Source organism: Bombyx mandarina, chromosome 09 (assembly GCF_030267445.1).
Source record: "Bombyx mandarina strain Sakado chromosome 09, ASM3026744v2".
NCBI classification, from domain to species: domain Eukaryota; kingdom Metazoa; phylum Arthropoda; class Insecta; order Lepidoptera; family Bombycidae; genus Bombyx; species Bombyx mandarina.
Genome location: NC_143216.1, coordinates 4,998,844 through 5,013,041, shown reverse-complemented (window position 1 = coordinate 5,013,041; position 14,198 = coordinate 4,998,844). Strand labels below are relative to the sequence as shown.

General features: G+C 38.6%; 1 protein-coding gene across 4 annotated transcripts in view; it reads left to right on the top strand.

Annotated features, from left to right (window-relative positions):
* The window catches only part of foxo (forkhead box, sub-group O), a 122,210-nt gene that overhangs the window by 101,479 nt on the left and 6,533 nt on the right, over window positions 1-14,198 (top strand). For all 4 annotated transcript variants that reach the window (XM_028171438.2, XM_089729685.1, XM_028171436.2 and 1 more), the window contains exon 8: window positions 333-795. In XM_028171438.2, coding sequence (XP_028027239.2) covers window positions 333-515 — 183 coding nt within the window. In that variant the 3' untranslated portion in view covers window positions 516-795. The remainder of the gene's footprint in view (window positions 1-332; window positions 796-14,198) is intronic.

Sequence of the window (14,198 nt, the reverse complement as noted above, 5' to 3'; positions counted from 1 at the left end):
AGCTCCTCAAATAATTCGTCTACATTCCTCTAACTATACTGGTGGTGGGACCTCTTGTGAGTCCGCACGGGTAGATACCACCGCCCTGCCTATTTCTGCCATGAAGCAGTAATGCATTTCGGTTTCAATGGTGGGGCAGCCGTTGTAACTATACTGAGACCTTAGAACTTATATCTCGGGGTGGGTGACGCATTTACGGTGTAGATGTCTATGGGTTCCAGTAACTACTTAACACCAGGTGGGCTGTGAGCTCGTCCACCCATATAAGCAATAAAAAAACTGTTCAACAATAAAAAAAAAAACCCTGTCCTTAATGTGCTTTTCTCCGACAGGTCATAAAACACGAACTCAGCATGGACGGGTCCTTAGACTTCAATTTCCCTCAGCAGCAGACCGCAATGGCTGCCGAAGCAGAGAGCCAGTTCGTTGCGCCCGCACCTCCTGTACCCACCACGCTGTCCGGGGGCGGAACCCCCCGCACCGCCTACTCCGTCACCCCCTCCTGGGTCCACTGAAAGAACCCACAAAACGGACTAGTTACCTACTTACAATAATAATCACGACGCTCTCCATTCTGAGCGTCGTTTTCGACATCTATTTTAGTAATGTTAACTAATGTTAGAGTTTTTATATTAATTAAGGACTGTTACCGGGCGTTGTTGATATGTCAATTGTGTTAGTGTAGGCTTTAGTGTTAAGCTAGGTGGAAGCTTGTGATATGGCTAGTTAGGTAACGGACTGTGGACTCAGGGGACGCGGGTGATGAGTTGTGGAGATTAAACACCAAGAATAAAGGTAATTATTATGGACTTTATCACCTAAGATCGCACATTAAAAACCATGTTAAGATTTTATCTCGTAGTAAAATCGAACTGAAATAACTTTTCTATTAACAAAATACTTTATACAATAACTTGAAGAAAGGCTTTAGAAACCTTTTAAAATGTAACTTTAAAGTATGAATGGTCGAAGTTTGTAGTGAAGAAATATTAGCGAACACTTAACAATACGACGATGCCATAAATCCGGAACATCACAGATAATCCACTGAAAGTTTCCCATTCGAGTGTCGGGTAACTTAGTACGAGCGTGTCCAGGGTTGCCAGGTCTCGAAAAATTTTCATCGTCTATGGTTTATACATAAAGAACGCTATATTTGCAACGAGAATGCTACAGGAAATACCAATTTGTCTAAAAAAAGGCTTACACATGCTAAAAACATCGACTGTAAATTTAAAAAAAAGAAATAACATCATGTAATAGTAGCCCTAATTTTTATATAATTATGTGATTACACGTGATGTAATGGTATTGTCCTTTCTGCTGCGAAGTAATAATGCGGCATGCATTACTATTTGGAACTTTGAATGTTATTAATAGGGACAACGTTTATTTAATACAATAGAGTTTGATTTCATGTCGCACGATGATTGTGACGCTAGTCATATTGTGATTTTTATTGGCCGTTGAACTGTGAATCCTTCGTATAATAATAGTGTAAAAAAAAATCCTACGTCAAGTCAGAATTAAAAAAAAAAAAACTATTGCCAGCATAAAAAAATAATACAACATTATTTTTCAAACGAACAGTCTGGCGTTGTTGTGATAAGAAATATGAATCGACTATAAAACTAAGGTCATATCATCCTTAGCAGCATTCTTTAGAACCAAGATATAAAACTGCCAGAACTTTTGTCTACATGAAACTTGCGAAAGACCCAATTACTTAGATGAGTATTAGAATATTTATTGTCTTCATAAAATGATGTAATAAGTTTTCTTACGGACGCTAATAGAAGTCTGATACTTTTACTATGTACAATGATAATGGGTCCAATTTTTTTTTTATGAATGTAGTTAGGCAAACGGTTTAAGGACTTGATTTTTAGTTTTTTCCGAAACTTATAGATATTATCGGACCTCAACGGATTATTACAACGTGAATGCCTTAACCCATTTGAGGCATATGTCTCAATTGTATAATAATTATGGATCTATAACTTTTTCGGACTTCATTTTTATTACATGAAGTCACTCGTGAACATGAGTTAAGTACGTATGTATTTCATTAACTTAAATGTACTTGCGGGCATTCGAATACTGGCCTAATCGGAACACTCGATGCTAATATACCGGACGTCTTATCCTTTAGGCGAAGACAATAGATACCTTATTACTATTTTCTTATGTATAAAGTAAAACTTTAGATTAATAATTCAATTTAAGTTTTAATTCGCTTGTAACAAAACGCAGGCCTCAGGTGTCTATAGAGTCCACGTTTGTTTCTAAAATACGCAGAGGAGGCGCTTCAAGTTTTATTTCATTAGAAATCGACAACCACTGCCTAATTGTGAGTGGCCACCGTTATCCTTGGACACCAGTAATACTGGGGCCATAGCTAAGCCGCTACGTACCAATTGAGTCCTTTCAAATTTGGCTTTAAAATCACATGATAGAGTGCTGAATCACCGTGGCTGAGAATTGATTCCAGAAACAGATTACGCGGAGTAAAATTAATAGCTCATAGATTTAATGTTTTTTTTTTTTCTTTATTAGAGCCATACACCTATTAGGTTAAGTCTGCTTTTTAATGTGTTCTAAATTAAAATCTTTTCGTCTTAGTGACGTAATAATAAGCTTTCCTGCATTTTCGTCGTTTTTTTATCGGCATTAATAAGGAGGTCGAATAGACATTTAACGAAGAAAATTTCGCCTCCGCGCAATTCTTCGTATTGAAGTAAAAAAATATGTATTTTGTCACTCATCTTTACGACACGTGATATTACAAAAGCCGACGAACGTCATTCATGTTTACGTTTCTTTGTTACGTGGATTATGGGACGTGATGCCTCCTTTATTTATGTAAGAGCACAGAGAAAAGGTCCTAGGTGTACGAACACATCATTTGCTTGCAAATTATATTGGCCCATATGAATAATTTGTACACACCGAAAACGACCTAACAAATACAAGTTTTATGTTCGTGATTCAGTATTATTATTACTGGTGGTAGGACCTCTTGTGAGTCCGCGCGGTAAGGTACCACCGCCCTGCCTATTTCTGCCGTGAAGCAGTAATGCGTTTCGGCTTGAAGCGTGGGGCTGCCGTTGTAACTATACTTGAGACCTTAGAACTCATATCACGAGGTGGGTGGCGCATTTACGTTGTAAATGTCTATGGGCTCTAGTAACTACTTAACACCAGGTGGACTGTGAGCTAGTCCACCCGACTAAGCAATAAAAAAAATATTGAACGAACTATATGCAGTTAAAAAAATATTCGAGTGATTAATAATTTAATTAAAATTAGAAGCCGATTGAGGGCGGCGCCGTTCAGCCGTGAGTCGTGATTCAATTTCACCATCGAGTGCTCGTATTTGCACGCTAATGAGGGAGTCTTGGAGCCGGTAATTAATCATATCATTTCAGCGTAAACGGCGGTCGCGGCTCGGTGGCCGATCGCCTCTGAATAATAGATCTCCCGCGAAAAATTCTCGGGAGAACGGCGCTAGATTTAACCCGCTTCGGTAATGACTTGTTTTTTAGAGTTACAAAAGAACGAGTGCGTCCTCGACAGACGGCGAGCTCTGGAACGATCTTGTTAATTTAAAAACCAAAAAACAGACTTTTTTTTCCAAAAGGCGAAGTTAATGGGCGATGAAATCGTGAAACTTTAAGATGAATTATCCGCTCATTTGGCTTACAAGTTTTCCTTGATAACGCATCGAGGAAAGCGTTTAATTAATGTTTTTTTTTTAATTTTTTTTTCGCCTCGTTAACTGTTCCCGTGATAAGTTCGTAAAGAACTTGTGTTACAGGTACCAGATAACGGATATAAATGTAAAATTTTTGTTATACACATACATATATTTAATATACATCCATAACCCTGGAAAAGACATTTATATTTATCATACAAATATCTTCCCTTGGCGGGATTCGAACCCGCGACCCCCTGGTGTAGTAACCATGTCAATTACCACTACACCAGACGGCCGTTATGTTAGAGTGCGCAGCTCGTTTAATTTAATTACGTCGTGTTAAAAATCTTTTTTTCCGGGTCGTTGGTCGACAGTCGACGTTTTCATTAACGTGCTGATTTTCATAAAGTGTCCCGGGATGGCAATGGGGCATCGTTCGAATTCCGGAGCTCATCTTGTATTCAATCCGGGTGCCGTTCGTAATTAGGTACCTGGTCCACCTTTACACACGATTTCCCGGCACTTGATAAAAAGTTTTCAATTGCATTACGAGTGGGCCCTTACACGGAATTTATTCATTATTCCCCTCCCTTCATAATAAAAGCGCTTTTGCTCTTTTCGTTCGCTCCCGTGTTGCCTTATAGGTAAGTTCCTTAAATATTTGCCGCATGACTTCTTCTGATGAACGATGAATTATACATTTTATTTTTTGAATTTTTATTACATTATTAACGAATCGATTTCCATAAAACTGAGGTGTGTCAAACAAGTTCATTATTTCGTACGGAGTCATTTAGTGCGATTTCACATCGCAACTCGATTATCAAAGTTATTTTTTGAATACGTCGCTTAATGTTTAGGTTATCAATATAAGCGTTTTTTTCTCTCCTGGTAAATAATATACAATTTTTAAAAAAGCAATGAAATTCGAAACTAGATTTTTGGTTTGTATGAAAAGGTATTGTCGTGAATTTTATGATGGAAGAGAATTGAAAATTATACTGGTAGTCGGACATTTAATGACAATCTATTTAATTTGTCAATTATCAACACGAGCTCTGAACGTTCCAATGACATTGATTACAAATCCCGGTCATCGTTCCCTTTTTTTTTTTTTTTTTTTTTTTTTTTTCCTACCTATGCTGATAGCCTTGAGAGGCTATTTCAGCGTACCCTAGCTTGTGTAGGTGAGCTCGCGGGGCTCAAACCGGAGAATTGCTAACACCGCCCTAGCAAGAGCAGTGCTTCGCAGAATCTACCACCGGATCGGAAGCGCGACCCACTGAGAAGATCCGGCGAGAAACTCAGTGGGCTGTGTCTGTGGGTTAATTCGCTCGTCGAGCCCTTCGTCGCAAGCGACGGGTTCGGCGAGGACTGTGACCGGTGCTTGTATTGCCTAAAAGCACCGTTAATGGATCAGGAGGATCCGTGATGACGTGCTTTGGGCGACGTCGACGGTTTACCAAACGGTCTACAGGATCGGGTATGTAGTTTCCGGCGGCCACGACAAGAGGGTTCTCATGTCGTGCCGCCTTCTCAAAGTGGCGCAGCGATGCCGACTGTAGATACTTACTGACGGGGTCGAGCTCCAGGTCATCGTGGAGGTCCACGTTCCTCTGGAACCATGGTGCTCCGACGGCTATCCTGCAGAATCGGGATTGTATAACCTGAAGGGGTTTCAAGTTGGTGCGGGCCGCGTGAGCGAACACTACGCTTGCATACGTCATGACGGGGCGTATGCAAGTTTTGTAGAGGGTTACCTTGTTACGGAGGGACAGTTTGCTTCGTCTACAAAGCATTGGGTAGAGTCGTCCTAGTATAAACGCGGCGCGATCGCGTACCGTTTTTACGTGGGGACGGAATGTCATCCCTCTGTCGAGGGTGACGCCTAGGTATTTGACCTTCGGGGCCCACGGTATGGGCTGGTCAAAGAGAGTGATGGGGCTAACGGCGGAGGTGTTTACGCGCCTATTGGGGAGTGGGGTGCTCGAAGTGGTATTCGGAGGGCGACCCCTTTTGAATAGCACCGCTGTGCTTTTCGTGGGGTTAATGTCTATTCGCCACTTCCGGAACCACTGTCCCATGGTGGTTACTGCGGTCTGGAGTCGCCGATGAAGCAACGACATCTTCCTACACGAGTAGTAGATAGCCGTGTCATCGGCGAAGAGCGCTAGATGGGTCTCCGGAGACCGGGGTATATCGTTGATATACAAACTAAATAGTAACGGGGAGAGTGCGGAGCCTTGCGGGACTCCGGCAGTCAGATGACGGGGACGAGAACGAGTTCCCTCTACTCGATATCGAAACGAACGGTTCGACAAAAAGTCTCGTATGATGAGCACGAGTCTGTCTGGCACTCCCATGTTGTACAGTTTGTAGATCAAACCGTTGTGCCAGACTTTGTCGAACGCCTTCGCTACATCGAAGAAGAGGGCGCCGGTCGGGATTTGTTTACGCCTATTTAGCCCTATTAAGATGTGCTCCGTGAGGCGGTGCACTTGTTGTACGCACGAGTGTTTGGCGCGGACGTCGCTTGCGACGAAGGGCTCGGCGAGTGAATTAACCCTCAAACATAGCCCACTGAGTTTCTCGCCGGATCTTCTCAGTGGGTCGCGTTTCCGATCCGGTGGTAGATTCTGCGAAGCACTGCTCTTGCTAGGGTTCGTGTTAGCAACATCGTCAGGTTTGAGCCCCGTAAGCTCACCTACCGACCTGGTGACGCTGACATGGTCTCTCTAGACAATCAGCTTTGATAGGAAAAAAAAATGATTACAAGATGTAACTATCTACTCGCATCGGGCTAGACAACCCTAAATTTATTAAAACTTTAAAACCGATACGTCAAAAACGATTTAAAAACGGGTGATCTAGGAAGTTGCTTGTTAATTACCGCGTCCAAATTAAAGTAGATGAGCTTATCACATCCAATAAATGCGAACCTTTCTTTCGACAGCTTGCTGGCAAGTTTGATCAGCTATTTAAATGAGCTACAAACAGAGTTAAGAATGTAAATTTTTCTTTAGATCTACGTGACTGCCGACCCCGTAGGACGTGAATTTTTATCAGATTTTATCATGTCATATCAAAGTCAGCGTTGGGCTTAATAACTTTATCCTAGCTTCAACGTTAATGTTACAGCACCGATTTTGTTCTTGAATATTTCGATATTTGTCTATTTGTACTGAAAAGTAGTAATAAAAAGAGAGAGGTGACTTATGGACATCAGGTTGGAACGGAGTTCCTTTTACTATATCTTTTTCTTTTTGTTTGTATTACGAAAAAAAAAGATTAAAATAAAAGTACTAAAAAAGATTAAAGGGATATGAGTAAATTATATATATATTACTACATATTTTATTATATTTATTTGTAAATATATAAAATATTCTTGATAGAAAAATGTTTCAGTTTCCTTGATGGTCGGGAAGTGCCTAAAAATCAGTACAATTGAAGATGCTGGTGTTTGGTGTCGTTTTTTTTCATTGTTACACTTTTTTTTCGGTCTAACTCCTTTGCGCGGTAGCAAAATGTGCGATAAGAAATTCCATTCTAATACTATACGCTTAGGAAGTGCGATAGGGATCCGCACACTTAAATCCTAATATTAACATTATAAATGCGAAAGGGAGTAGATACTAACATTATAAATGTGAAAAAGAGTTTGATTCAACTGATCATCCTTAAATTTCGCAAATAAATTATCAAGAATCCAGAAAAGGACAAAATATAGTACCTTCGTCCCGTAAAAAGTACTATAATTGTGGAAGCATTAAATCGAGTAAAACCGCGGATAAAAGGTTGTACTATTTGAAAGAACTTTTACACAACATAAACTTCGTTTTCTTACTTGAATGAAATAAAGGTATAACATTAATAGTCAATTTGCCAGTGACTTTTCTGGGAATGCGAGTTACTTGATCCTCTTTTTGTCACATTGTTCTTGCTATAAGCTATCTAAATTCGATTCCTGACTGCATCCAGTATATTTATTATAAATATTTAATATTTGGCATATCGTTGTGTCGTAACTTAGTGGAAAATTAGGTGAAATTTTTTTTGGAAAATAAAAATAATAATAAATGTCTCGCGAGATTATGTACACAATGATACGTAGCGTAAATAAATAGTTTAATAACTGGACCACAAAAATCCCGGGCGAAAACGCATATTCAAAAACACGAACTAATCAAATTCACGGCTATCCCACGTCGATGACTGTCTATGGTAATTTTTTTGCGGGGGATGTAAGAGTAATTTTGTTGGGCTTCGTTTAAGCATTCTTCGCGTTGGCGGCCCTCGGCAAATTGGATTACGTGGTAACTGCACGACCGGAGCTATAACGATTTTATGATTTTATTGCGGACGACAGAAGAAAAAAAAACGTGATTACAGATTCAGGGCTCGATACATCTTTCTTTTTTTTCTTCTTTTTTTTTTTTACATTTTAAACATCGTGACCTCGATTTAGAGATGGGAAGAAATGTTTTTTTAAAAATAGAACTGAAGTTATACAGCTTGAAGGTGTTCCGTTGTACTTTATGTTTCGTATGATTGTTTGTGTATTTAAAAATCAGTCTCTACAGTTAATAATAAGGAGTTTTCGAATCACGAGAGCACGCTTAGGGTTTCTAATCTACGATTTAAAAAAATATGTGTTCTATATTTATTTCTAAGTAAGTTAATAAGTTGTTTCGGATGTCTAGTGTACGATAGCTCAGTTTTATTGAATTTTTTTAGTTATAAATAAATACGGACTTACCAGCAACAGCTAATGATTTCACGACTGACTTTTTCAAATGTTCCACAAACTGCGGCATTGCGTGGCGCTAGTGTCGCACTCAATTGATTACACGGGCACCGGGCAATTTGGTGGGAGATTTCAAAATTTAAATCCCAAATTCGAACGTCCTAGGTCCATTTAGATCTATTTCACACTAGTGCACCACGCGATTGAAATTATAATCCGGGTGTGGTATTGACTATTCTTCTATCTTATTATATATTATTCTTATGTCGATTAGCTTTTACAGTTTCTCAGCCATCGAGCCTTTCTTTTTTAGTCTCAAATTCGACGTGTAATCCCCTTGTGTTACATAAATAGAGGCGTTTATACGCAATTTTCGCCTAATAATCACGTGTACCTTGGTCAATGAAGCCTATATACTTCACAACATCAATGCCGTCGCCCACCTTCAGACATGAAGTCGTTTCCTTCCTGGCTGAGCCCTTACGCGTCCACCTATCCTGGTGAAAGTGGAAATGCCTCCGGGCTACCAGTAATCTCTCAAACATAAAAAAATACATTAAGTCGCACTATTGTCGTATTAGGGCTGTTTCCAGCAATCAATATGAAGGTCAGCTTTAATTGAATTTTTGTTTAATTAGTATAACTAGAGGTCCCGCAGTAGTCGAAATTCGACTATAATTAATTGGAATTGTAAGTTTGTACACTAATATGATTGTATTTTATACTTCTATAATCACAAATTTCGCCAAGACTACACTATAAAAAATATTAACAAAGGCAAATAATATTTAATCATTTTCAATTTGACAACAGACGCCAAGAACAAAAGTTTGACAATAAATAATATGCATGCGTGTGTGCGTCAAATACATGGTATGCAGTGTGTGTAATGTTTTCTTTATTGATTTAAAGTATCTTATATGCATTATTTAAAAAATATATTAGCATTGTGCACTTTTTCTCTATATTCTCTATAAGTGTGAACAATTTCATACTCCTCCGTCCGCGCAATTTTCGTAAAAAGGGATACAAAGTTTTTGCTTCACGTATTAATATTAGTATAATATTATGTTTTAATATTGCATAAATTATATTTTTTTATAATGAAGGTATTTTTGTGTGTATGTGTTTCCTGCCGTTAATTATTGCCTTTATTAGTCTTGTGTATTTAATTTAGGTTTCAATGCGCGTACGATTACTTCTTTTGCATTCACTTTTTTGCACTGGTAGAGAATGCCTTAGGTTAGAAGTCCGCCAATTTATACAAATACATGAAGTGTAATAAATAAAATAAATAACTGCTTTATGATGAAACCGCGTCTTAAATCTTTCTGGAAGTCATAAGACTATATGATATTATGTAGGACTGCAACTATGAATAACTATTCACGATCAAGTCTAGGTCTAAGTAAGACTAGTCTCTTAGCATTTTTATGCATAGTTGCACTTAAATCGCTTGATTAAAATTCAACCTAAGATAATTAAAGAGAAAAAGACAGAAACCATCCAAAAATGTCAATTCTATTCTATAAAGCTAGGTGAGCTCAAGAATTCAACCTGACAATCGCGACCCACTTAGAAGATCCGGCGAGTAATTCAGTGGGCTTCTATGATACTTGCCCATCACATACTCTTCGTTTTCACTCTAAGAAATATCAGTAGGAAGATATCCAGCCTGTGGTTCCTTTTCACTTAATATCGATCGCTTGTTTGATATCAACTCATTTTGTTTTGGGCCGCAGGGGTAGGTATCACCACCATGCCTATTTCTGCCGTGAAGCAGTAATATGTTTCGGTTTGAAAGGTGGGGTAGCCGTTATACTGTCAAAACTGAGACCTTAGAGCTATATCTCAAGGTGGGTGGCGGCGACGTTGTAGATGTCTATGGGCTCCGGTAACCACTTCACACCAAGTTTGCCGTGAGCTCGTCCACAAAACTAATCTAATCTATCTATATATATAAAAATGAATTGCTGTTCGTTTGTCTCGCTAAAACTCGAGAACGGCTGGACCGATTTGGCTAATTTTGGTCTTGAATTATTTGTGGAAGTCCAGAGAAGGTTTAAAAAGTAGATAAATAGGAAAATGCTCGGAATGAAATAAAAATAACAATTTTGTTTTTCCTTTGATGTGTCCGTCCGTCGGATGGATTCCTATTGTTTGTTTCAAGTTCATTTTATACAAAAATTTATTTATTTGATTATGGCACTACGAAGTCTGCCGGGTCAGCTAGTCTACAATAAAAATATGCAAATCGCAATAATACAAGGCGAAAATTATGAGGTCATTAAAGGAACAAACGGACTGATATAATCCCGGATCACTTAATTTTGAAAACTGAAATCGATGTTTTTTTTTAATTTTTTTATGTACACACAAGACATGGTACAGAGTAATAGGAAAATTATGTACAAAGGCACTGCTTATTTCTTTAAGAAATCTCTTCCAGCAGACCTGCGAGAGGATTATGAGAATAATAATTAAAAGTGATGAGTGTGTGTAGAACAGCTAAAATATACAAATACAACATGAGAATTATAGTAATGCACATACACATAGCAAATATTGTTAAACTTGAATACAAAATATTATAAGTAACACAGTATATACGTAGAGTATAGAAGAGTATAGAATAGAATAGTTTATTATGTTTTTGAAAATACTAATCTCTTGGTAGCTAGCACGTGTGCTGAGGGGCGTTGGGCGGTGACGCTCCGCCTACGTGCAACAAGTATCGTATTCCGGACTGTCGCTCCCCGCCAACGAGGATGCAAAATAAATACGACCTAACTAGAGACTTCCTCGGAAACTACAAATCATTAAACTTAATTACTAATAAATCCTGTTTTTTTTATTGCTTAAATGGTTCGACGAGCTCACGGCCCACCTGTTGTTAAGCGGTTACCGGAGCCCATAGACATCTACAACGTAAATGCCCCCACCCACCTTAAGATATGATTGCTAAGGTCTCAGTATAGATACAACGGCTGCCCCACTCTTCAAACCGAAACGCATTGCTGCTTCACGGCAGAAATAAGAAGGGTGGTGGACCCGTGCGGACTCACAAGAGGTCCTACCACCAGTTATGTAATGTACATATAAAATCATATAAAAACTTGAAGTACGCTAGTAACTGCTGTAATTGCTGTAACAAAACGTTATAAGGAAAACGTTGTAATTTTTTTTTATATCATCTTACGTAACAGAAGTCACTGCAGTGTTAGTTTAGAAATATTAGGTTTTTTTTTTAAATTAATTTTGACATGTGAGCTTCGTCATTCATAGCTTTATTAGCTTTTAGACAATCCTATAGATACACTTTATGGCTAGGTATCTATCTATTATTGATACATGCACTTTCACTACGGGAAAATTCGTCATCTATCGCGTGAAATATTTTAGGGATTCCAAAATATGATGCTGTTTAGATGCCACCCTCTTTAAAAAAACTAAAAACCGTAATCATAAAGCTCTGACGAAGTTTTTTTTGCCTACCTAAGCTGTTGGTCTGGAGAGACCATTTCACCGTAATTATGACTAGTAGGTGAGCTCACGGGGCTCAAACCTGACTACGTTGCTAACACTAACCCTAGCAAGAGCAGTACTTCGCATAATCTACCACTGGATCGGAAACGCGACCCACTGACAAGATCCGGCGAGAAACTCAGTAGGTTGTGTCTGTGGGTTAGTTTACTCGCCGAGCCCTTCGTCGCAAGTGACGGGTTTGACGAGAACATTGAGCATGTGATGAAGTCAGAAACGTTCATTTCCACCCCATTGAACCATCACCGAAACCGGATATTGGCTAATTTGAAGCTTATGTTGAACTTTTAACATAAACACGGTTAGTTAGCTTATTAAAATGCTGCGTTATAGTTAAGATTCTTTTGTGGTTCCCTTTTGTTTAACGCTTTAGAGTTTGTTTTAATTTTTCCACTCAAGAACACAAACAAAGATAGAGACAAAGAAGACACTAATATCAATTTATAGATAAATAAATTATTATTTAGAAGGAATAAAATATATAAAAAATATACAGTACAGATCTATACCATAATCTTTTCAATACCTAACTTATTCGGCATTACACTGCTGACGACAATGACCAATCGACATTCAGACATTCACAACTGCATTAAAAAAAAAAAAAATCACACGCCTCCCGTCGTGAGCCTCTTGAGATCGATTCACCAACACTACATGTAGAAAAAGGGTGTATTTAATATAAAAAACAAATCGACACGTCGTAAAGGAAGTGTGCCCTAAATAACACAAGAGTTAAGAGGCCGACGTTCCCTCGGCATGAATAAATTTACTCTTCGGACCGCCTCTGACAGGGTTGCTAAAACTGTAATGATCATTCGGAATAGTCTCTTAATAACGAATTAATAACATTGATACTACCTTCAAACAATATCAAAGGTCGTATTGTGAGCGCTCACAGGTGAGGGCTATTTTCTGTTTCTGCCGTGAAGAAGTCAAATAATCGGGCGTTCCATTTTGAATGGTGGAACTTTCACTCAATTAGATTGAGTTTTCGTTATCAGTATGCTTAGTGCGAGTTTTTTAACGTTCTCGATAGCGTAAAAGTTAGCCCAATTTTGTATGCAGTTGGAACAGCGCCCCTAGCGGCAAACGTAGGCAAACGATCCCATTCCATACAAACATGAGCTAACTTTTACGCTATCGAGAACGTTAAAAAACTCGCACTAAGCACACAGGCCTCGAGATGCGTGTTGGCATTTATAAATAAGTATATATTTACTTTATAATAATTAGGGACTCTGGCAGGTTTGTCTTTTTTTTTTTTTTCTCATGGGCTCATGGACTTCAGCAATGCCAGGGGCAGAGCCAAGCCGCTGCCTACCGAAAGTCTGTTGTCTGTCAGAAATATAACAATCTCTTCATCGAGTAGCTTTTTTTCGGTTCTGAAATTTATTTTATGTAAAATTGTTCTAAAGCTATAAAGTGGGCTGGAAAAGAGCATGGATAGTACATTATTAAATGTGCACCTAAAATTAGCTCCATCTGACGGCTGTTACTATGTAAAACACAGTATTGGATTATGGATTCACTAAATAGCGTTCTGCAACGGTATATAGATAAAACTATGTGGAAAAAATTACGTATCCGATAATCACATCTTTTTTTTGTTTTTCTAAAACAATTTTAGAAAATAAGTAAACAAAGATCTTTAATGGTAAGGTCCGAACAGAGTCGCAAATTAAATATTTCCACTCGAACAGCAGAACCAATAATTCACTAACCAATATTAAAAAAACAAAATTCTTATACTACTTCTATCACTATACGTGTTATTGCTTAGAATGAAACGGTAGCTAGCTAAAAAAAAATAGATTTTCGCTAGGTCGTCAACTAAAACGCTTTTTTTTTATTGCTTAGATGGGAGGACGAGCTCACAGCCCACCTGGTGTTAAGTGGTTACTGGAGCCCATAGACATCTACGACGTAAATGCGCCATCCACCTTGAGATATAAGTCACAACGGCTGCCCCACCCTTCAAACCGAAACGCATTACTGCTTCACGGCAGAAATAGGCAGGGCGGTGGTACCTACCCGCGCGGACTCACAAGAGGTCCTACCACCAGTAACGTATGTACGTATTTAAATATATTTAATGAAATGAACGACGCCCTCAATTATAGGATTTATAGGATTGTAGAACTTAAGGTATCCAGGGAATTCTGAAGCTGACCATACGTGAGCGGTAATCAATTGTAATAATGTTGT